General features: G+C 31.2%; 4 protein-coding genes across 6 annotated transcripts; 3 read left to right on the plus strand and 1 right to left on the minus strand.

Annotated features, from left to right (window-relative positions):
• The first annotated feature begins 4,284 nt into the window (after nt 1-4,284).
• Nucleotides 4,285-9,425, plus strand: LOC121128658 (E3 ubiquitin-protein ligase RNF10). Its single transcript, XM_040724246.2, has 7 exons — nt 4,285-6,723; nt 6,787-7,168; nt 7,224-7,499; nt 7,564-7,806; nt 7,871-8,569; nt 8,638-8,692; nt 8,746-9,425. The coding sequence occupies exons 1-7, from the start codon at nt 6,618-6,620 to the stop codon at nt 9,043-9,045; spliced, it is 2,061 nt and encodes a 686-aa protein (XP_040580180.1). The 5' UTR covers nt 4,285-6,617; the 3' UTR covers nt 9,046-9,425.
• Nucleotides 9,423-12,623, minus strand: LOC121128659 (mitochondrial glutathione transporter SLC25A40). 3 transcript variants are annotated; one of them, XM_071892550.1, is made up of 3 exons: nt 12,115-12,623; nt 10,303-10,922; nt 9,423-10,232 (listed from the first exon to the last, which is right to left on the minus strand). In XM_071892550.1, the coding sequence occupies exons 2-3, from the start codon at nt 10,482-10,484 to the stop codon at nt 9,437-9,439; spliced, it is 978 nt and encodes a 325-aa protein (XP_071748651.1). In that variant the 5' UTR covers nt 10,485-10,922; nt 12,115-12,623; the 3' UTR covers nt 9,423-9,436. The 3 variants fall into 3 exon arrangements, with proteins under 3 accessions (XP_071748651.1, XP_071748652.1, XP_040580183.1); XM_071892551.1 differs by lacking the exon at nt 12,115-12,623 and adding an exon at nt 10,981-11,171; XM_040724249.2 differs by lacking the exon at nt 12,115-12,623 and adding an exon at nt 10,954-10,994 and having other exon boundaries at nt 10,303-10,884.
• A 3,818-nt stretch (nt 12,624-16,441) lies between these two features.
• On the plus strand, nt 16,442-19,331 carry Neos (nuclear receptor coactivator protein neosin). Its single transcript, XM_040722764.2, has 2 exons — nt 16,442-16,683; nt 17,558-19,331. Exon 2 carries the CDS (start codon nt 17,597-17,599, stop codon nt 19,157-19,159), a length of 1,563 nt encoding a protein of 520 aa, XP_040578698.1. The 5' UTR covers nt 16,442-16,683; nt 17,558-17,596; the 3' UTR covers nt 19,160-19,331.
• Nucleotides 19,332-19,356: 25 nt separating this feature from the next.
• On the plus strand, nt 19,357-22,487 carry LOC139904683 (uncharacterized). Its single transcript, XM_071892549.1, has one exon. The coding sequence runs from the start codon at nt 19,357-19,359 to the stop codon at nt 20,476-20,478; it is 1,122 nt and encodes a 373-aa protein (XP_071748650.1). The 3' UTR covers nt 20,479-22,487.
• The last annotated feature ends 967 nt before the right edge of the window (nt 22,488-23,454 follow it).

Raw genomic sequence — 23,454 nt, forward strand, 5'->3', positions numbered from 1 at the left:
TGCATTGTGTGAGTTCCCTTCGGTTCAGTCCGATCTTTGTTTATTCCGGTGACAAAAATAAGAAATTTGCTTTTTGATGACTTCATTAATTTATTTTTTCCCATCTTTATCAAAGTTTTAAAAATCCTTATTTTATTAAATTTCCACAATCAACTATTTTGGTTTTGCATATAAAGTAGGATGATGCAGTTGTCCCTGAAATCCTTTTCAGAATTAGCAAATCCTAATTTTTGCACTGAAAATCGGTAATTAGTACACAAATTTTGTAAATTATTTAAAGTTTACCTCTTGCACAATTGCAATTTCTAAACACATATGAAGGAAAACTTTTTGGTTGTGTTTTATTTAAAAAAAACATATTTTCAAATAAAATATGTCTTTGAAAAAAAAAAGAATATTGTGTTCTACATTTTTTTTGTTACTCTTATTTTTTAGTGTAAAGATCAAAGAGTGATCGTGCCTAAACCGTTTAGTGAATAAAAATACATTATTCAACTTCAGTACATAAATTGTGACAAAGGACAACCTGTCTTTCTTTTTGTTTACTAATTAACCTTTTAACATAAGTATAAATTTAAAATATAAATGTTGTATTTATATTCTAACATACACAGAAAATAACAACATTAAGTATGTTGCAGTTGCTCCAAATTATATCATTGTCAGAATCAGATGGCCCTTTCCTTAGTCCAGGAATATAGTCAATTGAACACATAGACAGACACAATTACTAGTACATTTGTCAAATTTTATTGCGTACTGAGTAAGTATTTATTTCTTTGTTTCAAATATGATAGAAGAATTACAATATTTGATAGGTAGGTATTTGGCATTACGAAAGAAAGCATTGTCGAAAGAATTAGGAATTGTTAAAATAATGTTTATGTAATTCATATTATATTCGATTACTAAATTAATATTAAACTTAATATGTTCAAAATGGAAGTTTTTATTACTATTTTAAATTCAAAACTGTGTTTGAACAACTCACACATAGTGATATTAAGGGCCTTAATTATCCATCTCTGGACGATAGACAAGGAAGAATATATCTTTCAGCTTTGCAAAACGTTTTCTACTGAGGGGATTCTAAGGAAATATTAATTCTAATGATTTTCTACTTAAGCGAGGGAAAGGATAAAGTTTCAGACAGTTCATCAGACATGGTGCTTTAAACAGAGCAAGGTGGCTGTCTAAATTTCTTTTTGCTATAGAGATCGATCTGTTAAGCAAAATATAGTTCAAGAATTACCCATGGGGACTGTATTTATGACTGGACAGCAACATAAACTAATTCACATTGTAGGTTTTTTTTATTTTTTATTATGTGTTTTGGTGGTCTACATCTTGCTTCACTTCCTTCAGCAGCATGAATGATCTCATGCTAGTCAATAACTTAATCGGTTATAAGAAGATCGATAAAACTTTTGCAGATGCAGTAATCAATGCATTCTCGGTACATTTGTGGTACTTAACTTAAGAACTGGAACCATTAGAATTATTTTTTGATAAAGTTGGAAACAACATCAAAAGAAGAAAGACAGTATCAAAATTGCTGATTTAGAACAAAGACTCTACAGCAAGTGACAAGGCTCAAAATGTACAAAACCGACGTTCCCTGGATTCCAAAAGATACTGTAGATGACCTGGATTTATCAAGGTTTGTTGGGGAGAATTACTGTTTTTGTTTTTTTAACTTGTCTGTGGTTAACGATGGAGCAGGCAGAGGGGCGACGATAGCACAATACTTTTTGGACCAACCTAGAAAAGAAAAAAAACTTACAGAACATCCTTCAGAACGATAAATATTCCCTTTCAAATCAAAGAAACAGAAAACAAGAAATAAGTAGTTGGTATTTAAAAATTGACGAATGCTCTATTTATTTGTGTAAAGTAGTGACCAATTTAATTGTAATTATAAATTTATATTAAGATAATAATTAGTAAAAAAGGAAAAACTATTGTTTTTTCTTCTTTTTTCTCAACTGTAGTTTAATAATAGTTTACTTTATTTAATAAACGGTCTAGGCGTGATCATTTATTGCTTGCTACAATGAAGGAAAGTAGAATGACAAAAAAAATTGTAAAACAAGATAATCTTTATTTAATGAAAGAAAAAAAAATTATACGTGTTTATAAAACATCAAATAATAACAAAAAAATTGCTTCATACGGATTTATAAATTGCAATTGTGCATTAAGTAACTATTAATCAAATTTGCTAAATTTTGTATTCTACTTAATTAGTTTCAGTACCAAAATTAGGTTCCACTGATTCTCATAATCTTTGGGCAACTGCATCACCCTATCATACAGTGAATACAAAATTGTGTATTTTGGTACCTACACAAAGCACTTTAACAAAATTGATAAACTTTTTAAACAAACAACATTGTGGCTCCGTCACATTGATTAAAATGCATAAAATAACTATTTACTTCTCCTGGAAAAGTCTAATGTCTTTCAAGATGGGTTAATTGCTAATATATCATACTAACCTGTAAAAAATTCAATAATATAATGAATCTAAATTGTTTCAGTTTTGATCGTAAACATAAAAGTGCCTTTCTATAGAATCAATAACCCTAAGGGTTGGTAGGAGTGGTCATTTTTGTACTAAACTATATTGAAAAAAGAAAAGACCATCTCTATCCATTTAAATAAATTTTGAGTGTAAATATATCCAGGTTAATATAGTAAATACAAGAAAGTCCATTCGATATGGAATTTTTGGGATAATCCTTATTATATCAGAGGAGTAAATTTCAATTATTGATTTTGAGAAAGATGAATTATCTAAGTTGTTTTTTTTCTATTAATTTAATAAATAAATGTATATAAATTGTGATCACTTTATTTTACTTTCACAACTAGTTGATTATTATTCATAGAAAATATTGATCTCTCACACAAAATGGTATTGGTATATGGTATGTGGTATTAATAAATACTGCTGTTGAAAGTAAAATTCTCTAAGAAAAAACCTAAAATGCAAGTATTTGCGACGTTCGCAAAATAATGCTAAACTTATACAAGAACTATAAAAATAACCAATAAATACATATTGAAATTACGCAATGAACTTGATACATGTAATAAAAAATAAGTAATTTCAGAGTACTACAAATAATCAAAATACTATAGAACCTAAAAAATCGAAAATGTAAAATTTTGTTAAACTATAACTAAAAAGCTATGGTTATTTTAAATTCTTGTATTCATTTTATTATAAATTTTATTATTTAATGTTAATTTAGTATTAATATTCTGAAGATGAGAATTAAAAAACTTCTCATGATGTCATAAATGAAAAAATTTCTTAGTTTTTGTTGACTGGGTCGTAGTACAACCCCAAGTTAGAGTCAACACAACAATTTATTTTGCTCCTTATCTTAAATCTGCCATTTTTGTTATAAGCTGTTACGAAATTGTTAGGGGAGAGGGGCCCTAAAAGCGTTACGTAACATACTTGAGAAATAATTATGAAATATAAACAATGAAAACAAATTTATAAAAAAAGTTATTTTTAAAAAGAAAAGAAAATTAATGTCAATCGAAAATTATTCACACAATCCATTCAAAAATGCCAAAAAATTAAAAAGGTCCCACCATATAAAATTTTTTAAATTATATTTTTACATAAATGTTTGGATTTATTAAAAAAGGGCCCCTCAACAATATTATAATATTTTAGAAAGTTAGGGTCCTATATTTTATTATCCAACAAAGTGAAATAATTTTATTATTTAAGAATCAATAAGAATATGTATTTTTCCTTAGTACCCATCTTAACAGGTTTTTTTATAAGTTGTAGGATTACTTAGTAATTTTTTGTTGTAAAATATTAAATTGAAATATTTTTTCCAATCATTAGTTTATTATTATTTTTTTAAATTTGTTTAGTGGAGGGGGGTATCGACTAAAGAGCGGTAGTATGTTGCATAAGAGGTTGGGGAAGGGGTCAAAGACGCTTATTTCCCGTTTTGTACTTTTAAATCGCCTATAAAGTCTTATGAATTCTTATATAATCAGAATGAACAAGTTCATATTAAAGTACCATTCCTGGAATTGACGACTAAATGATTTAATTACAGACATAATGTTTTCCAAAATAAGAATATCTAAATTAACCAATAAGATAAGCATATCAAATATATATGCTGGTGGTTTAAATGATACGACGACCACATGATCTATTCTTGACCAAATTCATTTGTCTACAAAAATACTTTTTTCTTGCTAGATGTTCATTTAAAGGTAAAACAGAGAAAAGGTATATCATATTTCAGCTGTATGGGATGACCGTTACACGTTTTATTGACATCGGAATTTGTCAGAAGGTCTCCTCACTTCAAAAATTTGAAATGATATTTTTCATCTTCCTCTCGTTCAGTTTTTTTATATTTTGGTAACAAATGTATAAAAGATAAAAAATTCACATTATATACTAATTTTATGATTTAAGACGACTTCGGTTGGTTTTATTTGTAATCCACGACAATAAATGAGGTAAAAATTTGCCAAATTATTGAATTATATTTATATCATAGACAAATTTTCTTTATTTATAAGACAAATACATATAGTAAAAGCTTATCTTTAAAACCGTAAATGGGATTTCTATTATAAATAAATCCTGTTTTCTGTTTTCTTTACTGACTTATTTATTATGCTCATCAAAAATTAGAAAACTTTGCAACAATTGATCTAATTGCGATCAAATTTGAACTCAAATATACTTAGTTTATTAAGAAATTTAACTTTTTCTGCACTGTTACCTTAAATTATAATCATGAATGGGTTTACGGTGAGCGAGGCCAATAGAAAAGATTTTGTTTTTAAAATTTGAATTTCATTCTATATGTTTTGTTTTTTAAAGAAATAGTTCGGTTGAAGCTCCTATTTTTGCCTAGACCAAATGCCCCCAATGGGCCATTTCTAAAACGGCAATGAGTATTTTGCTGTAAATTGAGTAAAACTGAGAATAAGATTTTTTGCAGATCAGACATAGATGCATCACAGGTTTTTACCCGTCACATTTTTTTGCTCATTTGTTAATTCATAATTAATTTCCGTTCAGGCATTCTATTCTTTAATTTTTTGAACTTAAACTTTTTTCCACACAAGATTTCCGTTTTAAAGTACCAAAAATGACGGACGGCATTTAATAATTTGATATATGCAATTTTTGCTTTCCTTTTCCTAATTTACTTGTACTTGTGAATTCAATTAATTACATGTGAAATCCAAAAAAAATATTTTTTTTCCAAAAACTGTTAATATTTGGGTTTTTTTAATAAATTATGTAAAAATTTAATCAATGACTATACATTTAACATTTACTAATTGTAGTCATATGGTTTTTTTTTAATTGATATAAATCAACGGATGTGATGGTAAATTATTTTAATCTTTTTAACTTTGAAGCATTGTGGTATGTTATGATTTTATCTAAAAAAAAAAATTTTAAAACTACCCTTATTCCTTTTGGAGATATTCCAATCGCACGTAATCAAAACGAGTTGAGAGTATGACGTCTACTCTCTGTGCGAAAACAACATGATTTATATAATATATGTCTTTGCTAATAATTTATAATATTATAGTTACATAATATATGTATTTGCAATAATATAATATTATATTACATCTTGTATCCAAATATTTTTTATGCTCAACTTCTCCCTACTGCCCTACGCTCAGTTGCTTTTTATACATTATCTTAATGCATATATAAGTACCACAAATATGTATATCCATTATTATTACACTCGATTATCTACATGAAATCTGGATAACAAATAGATTGATTATTGATATAAAAATCATGAGGTAAGTTTAAATTTTAAGGTATCAAAGATGTGCTATGTAAAATGCTCCCCCAAATATTTCACAATGTGACAAAAAGAGAACTAAGCAATCATACCCCAAAACGTAGAATTATGAGTTATAACTGCGTTTTAATAGTTAGAATTATTATGGAGATAAAGTTACTTGAGTACTTTAGAGAAGAAAGGACAGGAATATACATTAACTATTTATTAGGGATATTCATAAAGTCATGGCCTCATTCTCACTTAACCTCCTTCTCTTGTTCTGGCAGAATACACATCAAATAAAATAATGAAATATCATTTAAAGAAGGTACATACTGAACGCATGACATAATATGGTGGCAAAGAGAAACGTGTAGTTAGACCAATGACGTCATTTTTCACAAAATGGAAAAGGAAAAGAAGTAGATGTAAGATAAGTTGTAAGAGAGAAAAAAAGGAGAATTTCTATTCCTTTGTAATAGAATTAAGGGAATATTAAAAATTTTTGTGTGTTGGTAAAATTGGGATTTCTCTTGGACTCTCACTCATTAGAGAGAGTTCTTTAGGGTCATAAGAGTTTGGAAGGCCTTTGATTGAAGCGATCCCCTGATAAAGCGACTCGTCCTTTGGGGAAGGATAGTTATTTCGGTTGTGAAGCGAAGAACGAGAATCTTTTTGAAGTAATTGATCAAGACATTCCTTGAGTTTTTTTTGTATCTTTGGAAATCAAATTATGGCTCTTTTTTGAGGTCAAGATGAAGTTATTATCAAGAAATTATTGGAATACTCTCTGTTCAGTCTATGAGGAGTCGTTCTCCCTCTCCAAAAATTGCAATGTCGGACTCTTGGAATCCACAAGTTTCCTGCAGGTCCAACGGGAATTCCGAGCTCGGATCTAAGAAGCAAGGTAGTTGTTAATTAGTGATTCTGTTTGCATTCCTCCCTCCATTTGGTTTTGACTTTTGAACAGATGCTGGGAATGGAAGACCTCGTCATGCCTCCTCTACTGGGGCACGGCAAAAGGGGGGGCGTCCATCCAAATCCTATAACCATGGTCTTACTCCCAATACACCCCAAAATTATGGTGGACGTAGATCTAATGGTGGAAAGTCTCCGAAAGCGGCTCCCTCCAAAGAGATGATATCCCAGGGGGATGGGAATTATCTTCAAGTTGGATCAGTTTACAATAGAGGGTCCAAAAAGTCGAATTATAATCATTTACTTAATTTTGATTATGGACCCCATAGAGGATACAATGATGTTAGGAAGATTCCGCATGAAAGAGAGTCAAATAAGAGGAAACAAGTGTCTCCACGGTTTAAATACACAAAGGAGCATTATCTTCAAGCCAAGTAATGTTAACATTTCTATGCATCATTCCCTTTATTACTGTCATTTAATATGTAGTTGCCAATTTCTGGTGAAGAATAATCGAGATTACAGTGAGCATATTAATGATCCTGATCTTCCACTTGATTGGGAAGCAATTGAGAGGGTTACTCTAAGAACTAACGACCATCCATCTTGTCCTATTTGTCTATATCAGCCCAAAGTAGCAAAAATGACACGTTGTGGTCATATCTACTGTTGGCAGTGCATTCTTCATTATTTGGCACTCTCTGATGATAATTGGAGAAAGTGTCCTATATGTGATGAATCTGTCTATAAAGAGGATTTGAAAAGGTATACGCTTTTTAAAATCTGAAATTTTTATGATGATTTATCTACATATCTATTTATATTATAGTGTTGTCACGGAACCGTTCTCTGAGCATACCATTGGTGATGAAATTGAATTGAATTTGATGAGACGGAATAGAACTTCGATGTTTGCTTATCTCACAACAAAATATTTAGAGGAATACGAAGGAAAGTATCCAAATCTAGATCAACAATATATCACGTACTCCAAGATCGTACTTGCATCCCCTGAGCAAATAGTTTCTTGTATAATTGAAGAAGAGAAGAATACTCTAATTCAATGCTATGAGTAAGAAAAAGAGTAGTACTGTTATGATGAAAAATTAGTAATTTATCTTATTTTTAATCTGTAGGATGGAGAAAGATGAACCTGAATCATGTTTTATATTAGAAGCTTTAAATTCTCTTGACGAACGATCTAAAAATCTTCTTGCGGAGGTTGAATCTTCTGATAATAGCTTACCAGAACTTGATAAGCTATCATTAAATCTAGGCAATAATGCTCATCAGTGCTCGGCTTATATTCCTACGTTTGAAAATCTTCGTGGTAGACATGAACATGAGGAGGATATGAATAATAAATTATGCATGAATGGTCGGAAAGAGTTTTATAACTTTTATCAATCTTCAGATGGACAGAAAATTTTTCTTCATGGTCTAAATGCAAAAATGTTGGAACGCCAATTTGGGGATTTGAAGGATGCCCCATCCTCAATCAAAGGCAAAATATTAGAAAAAGAGATTGTTACAGTTACGGAGGAGCTACGCTCCAAGTTTCGTTATCTTCATCATCTACCCCTTCTTTCTAATATTGAGTTTCTTGAACTTAACTTGACATCTATTCATTTTGATGACCAAGTGGTTGATGAGTTTAAGCAACAGATTGAGAATAGAAAAAGGAAAAGGAATCGTAAGGCAAGGGATGAAAGAAAGAGGGAGAAGAAAATTATGATTGAGGAAAATAAGCTCATGGGGAAATATCCTGATCCTAAATATAGAATTGAGTCCATCTTTCATTTCCCAGATATTGGACAAGATATATCCCATGAGAGGTAAAATTGTCATCTTTTTTTTTCTTTTCATTTTTTTTAACAACAATAAGTAATGATTCAAATTTTAGCAACTTTGAAAATGCAAGTTCTTACGAGGAAGAAGGTGTGGCAACTTTTGCAAAGGTAAGCCAGATTATACTGTTTATTAGATTTCATTAAAATGTGAAATTATCTAGGTTATCCGTCAAGGAAATTCGAATCGTCCTCCGATGACTCGAAGCGATACCTTTCCATCTTTAGGAAACGGCGGAGTCAGTCATGCCACTGCGTCAGGTGGATGGGGTAGCAACGTACAATCTATTGCTGCCTCTTCATATGATTTGGTTGAAAATGAGGACTCCCCGACGGTTGTACCCGGCAAACCTTCTATAAATTTTGATTTAAGCACTGGAGTTGTTGTAGTTAAGAACAAGAAGGGGAAAAAGAAGAGTAAAAATATACTTATACTTTCTTCAGCCCCTCGCCCAATGATATGATTTCCTCCTCCCCAGCTCCCCAAATGCATCCCACTTTTTTTTTCTGAATTACTTATACCTAAAATTGACTTCCTTCGGCTATGTAATCTTAGCATTTGACCCCCATTCCTTACCCAAGAAATATCCTTTAATTATACTTAATCAAATCTTTAATTTTGGGATTATGTTAGTATTGATTGAACTTTTATTGTTCAATATGAAGAAGAAGAATGTCCCGAGTGATTTACTGCAGAAAAATTTAAGGAAATAATTTTTTTGATTGAATATCCACTTAAGAATAACCCAATGTTTTATGTAAATAAACGAAATATTGCCTCGGAGTTTCGTATTGCTATTTCGCCATAGTGAAATAAATATAAAATAAAGTACTTAAAGAATAACAATAGCGACTTCAAGATTTATTATGTCTACTTAAAAAAAATGATTTACAATATTCATAAGAAGAAATCATGATGGCACACGCAGGTGATACTTTCATAACTCTAGGTGTAAGTCCGGCAAGAAGACCTTTGAATCCATTTTCGGAAACTATTCTCTGAGCGACGGCAAAATTGGTGGTATGCTTTGTGCCTAGTTCAATTTGCCTCTTTGTTTTAATTACGTCAAAGGGTGTTGTTAGGGCAGAAGAAAGTCCTCCAGCGATCCCACCGGAAATCAAATTGTCCACGAATCTGGGAGGTCGGTTTTCCTTACATAGGTGATGTTTGACTGTTTCGTAGGTAGGCCAATAAAGTGATGAAAAGGGAACGTCCCGAAACATCGTGGCAGTGAGACCTTTCCATAAGGAGAGAGGTCCACTGTTCTTTATAAGACTGAATATTGCGTGTCGGACTTCACTGAATGACATTTTTTGAGATTGCATTTTTGTTCTAACCAATTCCAAAGGACTTACTAATGTGACAGCCCATATGCGAGCAATGCCTCCCGCAACACCACTTGATACATTATCGTTACTGAATGTATTTCTTGAGATAAATTTCATTCTAAGGGATTCATATGTAAGAAAGTAAATGACAGTAGTTGGAAGAGAGAGAACCAATGTAGGAGAGAGTCCACTCCAAAGAGAGGAAATTCCCTCGGCTCGAGATATCTTAACAAAAGCATCCAATGTACCATTGAAATATTTAGGACGGTTATACCACCGGCAAGAGCAGATATCCTTTCTAAGGGCATCACCATTGACTACTCTGGAATAATACAATCGAAAATAACGGACAATCCATTCAAAATAATAATATGAATCTTGCAATAAGTTACCTTTGACACAAATGGTCGCCAAGGCCATTTGAGTATAAAAAATACGAGCAAGTAGAAGAATGACGCGTCTGGGACTGTAGACGAATTTTGACAACGTCCAATGGAGTCATACTGAAGGAAACTAATGCGGATCCAACGCATGCAGACATCATTTTCTCTCTTTGACTCAATTCCTCACTCATAATGAACTAATAACTTAATAATAACTATTCAAAAATGAAGTCTCTAAGAATGGAAAGTAATGTTTTATTTTTTTAGGCACATGTAACCATTGTGATTATGCATTAGCAGTTCTTCGTGCAACGTCCCGGACAACTCCTTGATGCATCCTCTCCCTTTCGTCTCTTTGTATCTTGTGCACGTAGTAAACCGTAAAGATGGAGGTCCCAGTTGTGATTCCTAGCGTGATGAGTGACTTGAGGGAAGGCATTCTCGCTTTACTTCAGCTCAAAATAGTATTATGCAATGCTTCTCTTACTTCCTCCACGACTTCATGCATGCACACCTGCCTTTCAGCTGCTTCAAACGACATACAACTTCACCACTTATTTAAACAATTCTTTTAACGTTGATCTCCTCCACCTTGATATTCAGTGATATATCATATGAATTATCTATAACTAGAAGATAATTAATACAAAAATAATGTACCTCAAATATGGTCACTCATTCACACACCCTCGATCAAAAAATGACTAGGGATAGGCCATATTTGCAGAATACGAGAAGATAAACCTGAAATATTTATTTACATAATCCTATCCCTAACATCAAATTAAAGATCTTCATAGCGCAAGTAGACTATTTTATACTTATCAGTTATCGGCTATTAAGTTATCAAGGTGTATATTATTTGTCGGTGGCCTCTCTCTTTAAAGTATCTTTAATATAATTATAAAATGAGAACGTACTTACTCGTAATTATTTAATCTCAGAAATTAGTTATTCAAGTTATGTAATATTACAAATTAATATATTATATTTTATATGACTTGCTAAATAATGAATCCCAGAATCATTTCTTAGTTATAATTAAATTTATTTTATGTAATTCATATGTGTACATAAGATAACAAGCAGACTATGTAATAATAAGTAGTGTTTTAGTGGCTCCAATTTATTTAATACAGTGCAGTCCTGGGACCTGTCTTTAACTGACGGTTCTTGAATTTTTTCTTAATATGCTGATGGTTTATTTAACCAAATGCGATATATTAGATATGTTTATGTATTAAGATCATTGCACATATTTTATTCCTGTTTTTATTATAATTATAGATGAAAATAATATTATCTGAAGGTATGTTTAAAAAAAACGAAAATTAACGTGGTCACCCTAATAATATCAAAAATGTTTGTGAAAAGAGCATCATGGCTGTCATGACGTTCCATAAATTTAGCTGTGAGCAGCTTTGAGAAGAAGCAAGGAATATTTAAACATGTTGTTTAGGATTCCTTGAATGAAGGAAATAAACACAAAAATAAAAGTAATTTAAAAAAATGACTTCAATCGAAAGTGTGATGCTATACTAGAAGGAAGTGTGATCTTATGTTATATATTTTTAATTATAATTTAAAATACCCACTTTATTACAATTTATTAGTTTATAATTTGAGATATAACCTTTCGATTTAACGAAAGGTTGCGTTGTAATATAATTAGTGAAATAAACGTAAACAGATGTAGTTAGCTATAGGATGGGGTATCTAGCTATATAAATATAAAATTCAAAAGAACAAGTGACGTCATTTTTTTGAGGAGATATGAGAAGAAAATTTAATTTTCGGCTTAGAAAAAGTGCAATAACTCACTGTTTATCCAACAAATAGGAGTCATATTGGTGTCAACGAAATTCTACACTCAATATACATCCTAGGAATCTATTTAAAGTCCTCGATTCAGTTATTTTGATTTTTTGTAGCCAAACCTATATGGAAGACTCACGCTTTTAATTTTTTCTTTCTGATCCTGTAATTTAGTTTATTATATTTTTCTTAAAAGTCACGATGAAATTTTTTATTGTTCCTCATTTGTATAACTTGGATTTAATCCTAGATTATTCACTCTATATCACGGAATATTATAATGATCGCGAAGGTAATATTGCCGAGACTGGAATTTAAGGAAGCTTGTAAGAAAATTGATTAAACTGACTCCATAATTACTTTTTTGAACTATTACATTATTGATAATAATTAAGAGAAGACACAATTATTTGGTCGTCGTTATATAATATATGCACCTAATGAATTTAAAATCATGTTGCATATAAAAATGCACCATAGGACCCTACTGTGTCTTTACACTCGTTTCCTCATGATGAATGCTTAAAAAGTGTCTGGCTTAGAGCAATTCTTAGGCGAGCTGGTGGAATCTAGACAACTAAGAATTCACGAGTTTGCTCTCTTCATTTTCAAGACGATGATTTTGTTACAGAAAGTCGAGATAAGGTCCGAAAGAGTAAAAAAAAACAATTAAAATCTCCCTTAATGGAAATATCCTTTATTGTGTAGATGCTCCTTCACATCAAGATCAATGATAGGGTCTTTTGACCTCGTGAATTATTCCATCTATGCTCAAGAATATATAAATTCCTCCAGATATTCTACGAAATTATCGTATACTTCTACATGTATGAACTTTAAAGCTCTATAAAACGACAGAATAATAGACTGAAAGATATAGTGAGGAACAGAGAGAGAGTTCTCATGCACAATCTACTGCTTTTTTATTGAAGTTCTTGAGTTTTCTTTCGCCTTAAGTTAACTCTGCTTCGTCTTCTATTTTGAGGAGTAGGAAACAAAGTCTGAATTCAGCTCTTAATCTAGATAGGTGGGTGAAAACCAACAAAATTTCAAACTCTTAAGGAGAAGGGTTCCTAATTTCATTTATTTATAGTGGGTCGGGTTAAAACATAGAAAAAAAGCTTTTTACAATCACATTCCAAAATTTGAATGGGACCTAACTGAATTCATTATTAATACATAATCATTACCACTTTGACAAATATACACAATGCACGGCTATTTTTATGAAGAAGAATGAGGATAGTACTTTAAACATATATTAAATAATAACAATAACTAAAAGATGAGAAGGTAGGAAAGGAATTAGTGACGAACACATAACACAAGCTTATTAAAAACTGAGTAAGATAATGAATTAATATTGTAACTATTCTTGGCTATACAACATTGGTTGGGAAGTCATGATTATGGTTATGTTAAAAGGTATTTGTTGGACTAAGACTAGAGTTTAGAATCGACTTCGAAGTAATTTTTGCCAATGTTTTTACGGATCTAGGAAAGCTTACTTATTGGTCCTAAGTTCAACGTAATGGGCACGCATAAAGGACACACACACAAAAAGTCTATTATATATATATATATATACAGAAGATGTAGCAATTTTTTGTGACACGGTCTTTCCTAAATATTCTTTTGATCCTTCTTTTTTAAACGTAACAAATAATATTATAATAATAATATAATTGTAATCACTCAACTTTTTATTCATTTAAGATAAAATACTGTCCAAAATTATTATCATTTATTAATAATGTATTTTTTCATAAGTTATGAATAAATACATTATTGATTACACTAGCCCATAAAATTTCAACTTTGTATTGCACATGTAACTTGGGTCAAGATTGTTTGCTCATAATTTATTTTACATCAAGAAACACGAAAATGATCTATATATTCCAAATTGTATGCTTTTGTCGCCTACAAATTAATTTTTGTATTTTTTTACACCATCCAGAGGACATTAAACATGATGTATTTTGTAAATATAGATAAAAATAAAAGCTAATATTAAAATTTAATTAATGGGGTGGTAGGGGACTCTTATAATAAGGCAGGCTTATTATATATCCAAAACACAAAAACTATTTTTGGAGGCCAAGGAGACTAGATACGGGGTTGAGTTATAAATAAAAGCTGGCTAGGGTGTCAAAAAGCAATTATACGAATAACGACGTTTTCTAAATTTATTCAAAATCATAAAAAGTTATGAGCAAAAAAAAAAAAAAAAAATCGATGAAAATTGTAGTTTCGTTTTTTTAAGGTGCAAAAAAAAAAAAGGGATTTCTAATGTAATATTAGATTTGTAGGTAAAATAAAGTTTGTAGAAATTTGTCTGGAAGTTCGTTTGATATAAAATATGACACTAAAAAATTGATGTTTGACTGAAATATCTGTCATTTTAAGAATAATTTTTAGTTTTTTTTTCTATTTTTTTCATCAAACGTCAATTTTCAATTTCCAAAACATTTTATTCGATAATTGTTGCTATATATGAAAAAAAAGTACCAATTATAGAGTGTTATTTTTTGGACATTATTCTCTATGACTTTTTTGTCTTTGCAAGTACAAAAAAAATGTTGGTAGGTTTGTGTTTCTCTTTAGAATGCTAATAAATGATGTTAACTACTTTTTTTACAAAATTAGGGCAAAATTGTTTTTCTGAAATTTTCTTCGCAAATTTCGATTTGGCAATTTAACTAAAAGATTGACTTTTCATCTAGACAAATTTTTTTATGGATATATTTTGTTATGTTATTTGAAGTTTATTTAACGAGTATCAATTGGGATGCATTATGATACATACTTTTGACTATTTCATTAGAATAGAATGTCGGACAATCTTAATTAGTGAGATTGGTTATCACAATGGGAACTGACACAATTTAAAAAAAACCAACGATATATTACAACATTGTCCATTACAATCTTAAGCGTTAATTCATCGCAATTCATTTAACGTGTATTATTTTACCCAAACAAAAAGATTAAAGATAAATTAATTTAAGAACTGAGTCTAGTTATGATAATGATAGACGTAAATATATTTATGTAAGGTTCCAAAACAGTTTGGATCTTTGAAAAAAAGGTACTTTGAGAGCTTCCACTAGTCCAGTGTCACGACTTACTCTAACTCATCCGTTTGATCATTTTTTTATGTAATTAATTTATTAAAACATCACAAGAGTCATTGTACTGTGCCATTTTAATTCTGTTAACTAATATTATTATTATTCATGGAATATAAATTTACTTTTAAAATCAAATGAAATAAGTAAAGCAGGAGCAATTAAGACTTTCGTTAGATTTAGTATGAACTCTGCAAGTTTTTGTGATGGAAAAAATAAAAATAAAACTAATTGAGTGTGATAAGGTTCAATCACTTCGCTCGATGGGTCTCTGTAGAGTAGAATCTTAAAAAAGGATGCACAATCCTCCCATTATTCTCAGTGAGAATGTTAGGAGGGTTAACCTTAGATTTATGGTCAATTTTGTTCTCTTTTTGTCTTCTAATGGTTATTATATTAAAATATCTCTGAAATTAACATCGCCCAAATAAATTCTCATTCAAATAAATGTTCCAAAAATGCAGTTGTGCGGATGTGAATGCAGGGTTTTGATACCTTACGACAAAAATACATTTAAGTTATATAATATATTATTAATTACTATAAAATAAACCCTATTAGATCCGTGCTATAATTGACGTTTTTGAGTTAGTTTTTAATGGGATCGCTTAAATCCAGTTTTCGAAAGGATAGATTTCTTAACCCACTACTTTAGTCATGTACCGCTGTTAGAACCACTTCCACGAGGTCAAGTGTCGAAGAAGTCTCAAGAACTAACACTTAAAGCTGGCCTTCTTGACCAATATAAAGTGCCCCCGATCTTTTGCTACATCAAAATAAAATTTTGGGACGGGCAAAACGAATGGGAAGGTCATTAGACAGAACATTGTATTAAAATAATTTAATTAGTAGATTACCGTAAGCGGAGCCATAAACCTACTAAATTATAGGAATTAACGATAGCGAAACAGTCAAGAAAATTAACATATTAGCGGACTAACGAAAAATTAGTAGTTTGCCCACGTCTGGATCTAATAGGTGACTTATGTCGTACGAATCAACCACGTAGAACGCCTTCCCTAGTCCCTACCCTAATGGAAGAAAGTTGAAAGAAAACTTCTTGATGAATATGAATATAGTTAGGCTTGTGTTTTGTTATTGGCATTGGTGGCTGTATCGTGGAAATAAAACTTCCTCTGGCCTTTTCTTCTATACTTTATTAGCCCTCAGCTAAACCCACCTCACGTTTGTCACACTAAGTATTAGTGGGAAGGGCAAAGGGAGGGCCGGAGAGGAAAGAAAAAGAAAGAGAAGAGAAAGAAAAAGAAGAATCAGCATACAATTCATCCTATTTTCTATTACTCTAGCTTTTAGTTTGCCTGCTATTAATATTGTAGTACTATTGACTCACTTATACATATATATTAATATCCCAAAAATCTATGGATCTTCCGCATTATTTATAAACTAAAGCATTCATCGAAACTTCACTTTTTTATTTGAGGTATGATTTCTCCGTGTTTTCATTACTTGATTGCTCTAAGGTCAACACCCGACTCTTATTTACGCTTTATTCATATCATCCTCGTCTTCTTTTTCCTTTGCCCTCTTCTTCAGTTCTGGGACTCGATTTCCAATTCGAATTGCCCCTGGAATATCTCCCTTTGATTGGATTTCATGGATCCTGAAGGAGACTTGACCTTTCTTTTGCCCCTTGAAATGCTTGCTGTAATTTTAATTTTATTCTTGCGTTGCTTATGCATGAGGTCACGACCAAATGACAAATGATATCTTCTTTTGCTCCCCAATGTCCCTCGAAGGGGCCACCATGACTTATTCATTTTAGTTGAGGTCTGGCTTTCAGCCCAAACCCATTTTTCAGTTATATTGAATCTTAGATCCATTTCAATTCTCATTCCAAGACTCCATTATTGTTACAGCTGTATTTACGGGAGTGAATGAATTTAGCTCTGGATCTGAATGAGAGGACTCTTGATCCATGTTCTATACTCGGAAAATTTGTTTATTTTGAATGAAACAAATGAAAGGAGTATTTAAGATACTGTTGTTTAAAATTCAGATGTATAGCATCCAAAGACTGCACTTTTTCTTCTCATGAACTGATTCCTATGAGCCTTTCATTTCACTACTCCTATTTGTTTGTTTTTTAAATTCTTCTTTATAAAAAAGAACTAGAAAATTATTTAGATAATTAAAAAAAAAAGTATTGTTGTTATTATAGTTATTTTGTATTCATACTAATTTTGTGATTGGATGGTTTGACTATTGAAAAACAAAATTCGATTTATATACATATTTGAAGATGCGTGAATTATTCAATTTTTTTTATTTTTCTTCCTTTTTTTTTATGACGGCAGAAAGGATTTTAATTAACTAACATCAAAAAGACTACGACAATGGAAGATCGACGACATCACGATGAATTTCCTCCAAATTCTAGAATCTTTATTGGGAATTTGGATCCCTCCGTTTATGAAGAAGACATTAAGTCTACTTTTAAACGATATGGGAGAATTGGTGAAATCGTTATGAGAAAGAGTTTTGCTTTTGTTCAGTTTGATTCGCCAGATCAGGCTCAAAATGCGATTGCCAAAGAGAATGGAGAAAATATAAAGAGTCGTAAAATGTCTTTATCACTTGCTAAGGCGCGTAATTCCAAACACGAAAGAAAAGAAGATGTACCCTTCCACAGTCAAAATAAAAGATCTCGTCATGAGAATCCGAGAAGAAGGCAAAATAGTGGCGGTGGTCCACCTACAAGGTGGGGAGGTAGGGTTGAAAAAGATAGAGATCATCATAGAGATGAACAACCCTCCTTCTATGATAGACAACAAAGTCAACCTCAAATGGGTGATCATGGGGATCATTATCATGGAAATATGGGTGGAAGAAGCGGTGGTGGTCCTTATGGTGATCGTAATGTTGCTGCATATGATCAGTTCAGTCAATCTATCCAACCAGGACCATCTTTTCGTCAAAATGATACAAATCCCTATGAAGGAGCCCCTTGTTCTAGTGGAATGTCTGCATTTGAGATTTCTTCGAATCTACCAAACTTTGATAGAGGAAATCAACAGGAAAGGAGAACCAATGATGTTGAAATAGTTTGCTCAAATAGATCAATCATTGAATATGCGGAGTCGATTGAGAATCGCCTTATAAGTATGGGTTTAAAGGTAGATGTACTCTATCCAAATCCTGACTTTCCTCTCTCAAAAGTACTTGGTAGTATTACAAACCGTGGAGTGCGATATGCTATGCTAATTACTCCTATGAGTAGGGAAAATCGCTCAGTTACTTTAAACGTTCTTCAGGGAGTTCAACAAGAGCATAGAAATATGCCTTTAGATGATGCTTTTTATTTTGTCTCAAATAATCTTTCTTCTGGAGGCAACTATGAAGGGAACATGCCTAAGAGTCATCCTAGGGAAATCATGACTCTACTTGAGCTATTAATTCAAAACAAAACATTGGCGCTTAGTGATTACGACGATTTGATCCGCTATCTTTGTAAGTGTAGAGAAGAGGTTTTAGGAAATGATAATGAAAGGAATATACCTTCTCATTCTTTTTCTGGTCCATCTTCGGGTCATAGTCAAGGAAACTTTCAAGCAAAGCAGGGCGACTACTATGAAAAAATCCTCAATATTCTCAATAATAAAAGCGATGTATCTTCTCGTTATAATGAATCCAGATCAAATGATCAAAATGAATCCGCTCCAATTAATCCTTCTTTGCAAAAGGCGATAGACAGCTTAATTAAGACGGGTCCAAATTTGTTGAATCAAATTAAGAAACTTGAAGTACCTCCTAGAGAAAGTACTGATAGTAATGTTAACAACGTACTGAGTAGTTATTATTCCTCTCTATTTAAGAATGATAATAGTAACAATCGACCATCTGGAAGTGGTGGCGGCGGTAATAATAATTTATTTTCGGCCTATGGTGGTGGAAATTAGGAGGAGCTTCAACCCTTTTTATACCATGGTTCAACATTTTTTTTGATGTTTTGAATTGTTACACTCTTACGTTTAAATAAAATATGTAAACCTTATTATTACCTAGTACATACTTGTATTCTTAGATATAACATACTTCTTCTCTCATTGTTTTCCTATTATTTATTTCCAGTTTCCAATTCTCTTATTTACTGAAGATGTCTAGAGAGGGACTTAGGTTGTCGCTACTGGACAATAATAATAGTAGCAACGGAAACAACAATGGTGCACCCACTTTGACAACCCCGACATTAACACCAACAACTCTACGTAACATTGAACAGATGTTGCTTGATTCTGGAGATGCACCTGTATTAACGTGTGAACCACCTGAGCTTCATGAAAACGCAGCTGGATTTGTTCCTCCTTCTGTTGATATTCCATTACCAGAGTATGAAGATAAACTTCAAACCTCGTTGGACTGGGTCCTAACACAACCTCCGCCACAATCGCCTAATAATTTAGGGTCACAACAATCCACGACTTATAGTTCTACTCCTCCTGTCCCACCTGTGATTGCTTCTTTAATCAAAGACCCAAGTGCTGCAGCCCTTCCGGGGCCTACTAATATTCTACTACCCCTGCTTTCTAATCTTACTCCTGTATCGAGCATGAATAATACTTCACAGTCCATAGCTCTCCCGTCTGTGCCTTGCTCCTTAATCAATAGTAGTAATCGGGACAATCAAAATTCATCTACAATTTCTCCAATTTCATCTTCAATTATTAATAATAACAATATCAACAACAACAATAATAATAACAATATGATTAACAACAATAATAACAACAGTGCCATAATTAATAACAACATCAAGAAAAGAAGTACTGCCTGTGCTGAGTTGACAATTCCTACTACTACTACCAGTAGAAGAAACAATGAAAAATCTATCAATGATGATCACAGTGACTCTAGTCAATTAACTCCCGATGAGAAGCTCAAGAGAGATTTAAGGAGAGAAAGAAATAAAGAAGCCGCTGCTAGATGTCGAAAACGTAGGTTGGATCAAACACTTAACTTACAGGATGAAGTTGAAGAGTTAGATTCGAAAAAAATATCACTTCAAAAGGAATTAGAGTCCCTGAGGACTCAAAAAGAAGAATTAGAATTGCTGCTTAAGAATCACAAAGCGGGCCACTGTGCCGTTCTTCTTAAAGGAGGAGATGGTATTGTTAAAAAGGAACCTCTGGAAAATGAAGAGCCTTTGTGCATTAAGTCAGAACTTTCTGGGCTTGAAGATTCATCTGCTAAGCTTGCTTGTACTGTTGGTGGACAATGATACTGGCGCTTAGTACTCTTTTTTGTACTAAGCGATAAATATTTAACAATTTTTTTCACAATGTATCTCATTTCAATTAATTTATATGGGGTTTCCTATATTGAAACGATTCCACCCAATCCATTGATATCATTATCAACCCTTAATAAGAATGATTTATGATCTCCTCTTTTTCTCACCAAAAAGAATGTTGAGATTCTAAATAATTCATCAATATCTTGGTTACCTGATTAACGACGATACCATCCAACAATATTATGCTATTTTTATACATATGTCTATCTATAAAATTGATTCTACAATCATTGCCGTATATATTTCTATTTTTTCTTATGTTTTTTTTTTTTGCCGGACCTAAAGAAAAAAGAAAATATTGGGCTTTTTTCAATGAGAATTATAGCACGCATAATATTTCCTTCAATGAAGCAAGTGTGGGTGATTACTTCATTAATATAGAAAACGCCAAAGTTGAGTTGCTATTAAAATTTATCTATGTATGTATATCTATGTTTGTTAATTCACATGGAATAATGTGGTGCCAAAATTATTATTGAGTGAAATTCATCCATGCTTGCCCCCAGTCCTCCTCCGGATGTATAACCCCAGCGCCCCTAATTTGAATTTACATATATAGCCCTGTGATTTTGAGCTTCAAATCGTATTGCCATCTGATTGCTTTTTTTTTTTTTTTTTAAATTAAATATATATCTCGTAAAAAAGTACATCTGCAATGTTATTACAGTCAGATTTGAAAAAAAAAACAAAAAAACAAAATGAAATATGAACTGAAAGTGCACAAAAACAATATTTAAAACAAATCAAACCCTTTAAAAAATGTAAATATATATTTATTTCCTTTATGAAAAAAAAAAAAAATATTAAGGGGATATCAGACAACAATAACACATCCAATATCTTGGGTCTTCTTTTTTAAAAAGCTAATAATTAATAATCTGGTCAACATTGTTATCAAAACATTATGTTTCTAGTAATTCTTTAATTATAATTATGTTACTGTTGCAGATGCTTATTTAAATAATATTTTGTGTGTAGGAGCCATTGCTTTATACCTGAGAAGCAGGGTCATGATAAGTTATTTGCTTTTTATTATTATATCTTTAGTCATTTACAATTATTATTATTATTATTTTGAAAAAGTATATAACAATTTATTTTGTTTAATTGACTCTGTACTTACTTGGCTGATTAGTTCTTTTTGGTTGCCCTTTTTTAAAAAAAAAAGAAGAAAGAAGGATAAAAATTCATTATATGATGAATTACCTGGACGCACATGAAATAATAAATGATATATTGAATCAGCAACAATATTTTGATAATTCCCCGTGCTCCTCTTTTCTATTTCCCCATTCTTCTCTTAAACAACTTGTTATGTACAATGATTATTATTGAAACGATTGCTTAGTTAATTATTATTATTGAAACTGACACTAGTCAACATAAAGATGCAAAGTAACCAACTTGTCTCTCTTGGTATATAAAGTGTGACCTATTTACGCTCTTTTTAACAATAAATATGATTTAATACTAAAGTTTTTTTTTGTAATCCAGTTATGAAGTCATTCAATGTCCTCCTCCTCGTCTATCTAATATATATAATAATAATTATTATTTAATCATTTGGTATTTTGATTAAGCTCTATTAAAATTTGAGTCATTATTAATATTTTTTTTTCCTTTCAAGAAACAGTATTTATTCTCTTTATAGCCATTACTATTACAAAATGGTGATTTTTTTTGTATCACTTACAGTGACTTAATTATGTATTTTTGTACTTGATATCTTTTATATAAATATTTATATTGACAAAAGAAACAGAGGAAAGAAACCCACTGATATTTATAAATTTGAAAAAAAACACGTATTTAGTAAAACCACAGAATTTATTATATTGTCTATTATTATTAATATTCATTTTTCAAAGTATTGATGGATGTTTGCTCATTTAAAAAAAGATTGGACTTGGCTAATAAAATATTAAAAAAGTGAATTAATTCACTGTCATATTTTTTATTACAATTATTTTTCACCTTGTATTTAGTGATTAATCTAAATTTCCTTCACATAAATTCGTCAATTAAAAGTTAAGCAAAAATCTAGATAATTTATATTCATAATGATGTATATTTGTGATTACTATTCACGTTGACTAAAAAGCGGTATGTAGAGTTTGAACACAGTTACACGATTATCATCGCTTTTTAATGCACCAAGTAGTGGACATGCGTACTCATTTCAGACTCCTTTGACAACCGTTATAGGTATTTTTAAAAAAATCTCCTTTTCGACATGAACCCGTACTTAAACATGATGTAAATATTTTGTGCCTAATGATATTCACCTTCAAACCCTATTCTGAGAATCCATTTAGTCCTTTATTCTAACCAACATGATTTCCTAAGGATTTATCAATGACCATGAGAGTTCTACTATTCGGAGTGGAACAAGACTCAGTCACTCAACCTCAAGTAGAGTGAAATGTTTTTTTATGACTTTTTCCTGACACCATTTTTTATGGTCAAAAATCATAGGGAAAATTAAATCTAATTGAGTTTTTACTAATTACTCAATTGTTATTTCATCTGTACCAGATAATATATGTGAGGTTAAGTACTAAAATTAATATATCTTACCCGAAGATTACATTTTTTGCCTTAAACAAAACAGTTTGTGATTAAAAAACTTGTTCAGATAAAGTTTTTCAACCTGGGAATGCTACATATATTACCTTTTACATTTTTCTAAAAGTCAATTATAAAAAAAAAATGCAAAAAACAAAGTTTAGATTTAACATTTTATCCGTTAAAGTTAAGAATCATATTTCTGGCAAAAGATGTATAATATATAAAACTTATATATAATATAACAGTAGTTTTCAAAAATATCAAAGTTGGACGAATTACTTTTTTTCGGTAAGACTTATTTGTTTGCAGAGTTTCATCTTACGCTCGACGCAC

This window comes from Lepeophtheirus salmonis, chromosome 13 (genome assembly GCF_016086655.4).
Source record: "Lepeophtheirus salmonis chromosome 13, UVic_Lsal_1.4, whole genome shotgun sequence".
NCBI classification, from domain to species: Eukaryota; Metazoa; Arthropoda; class Copepoda; order Siphonostomatoida; family Caligidae; genus Lepeophtheirus; species Lepeophtheirus salmonis.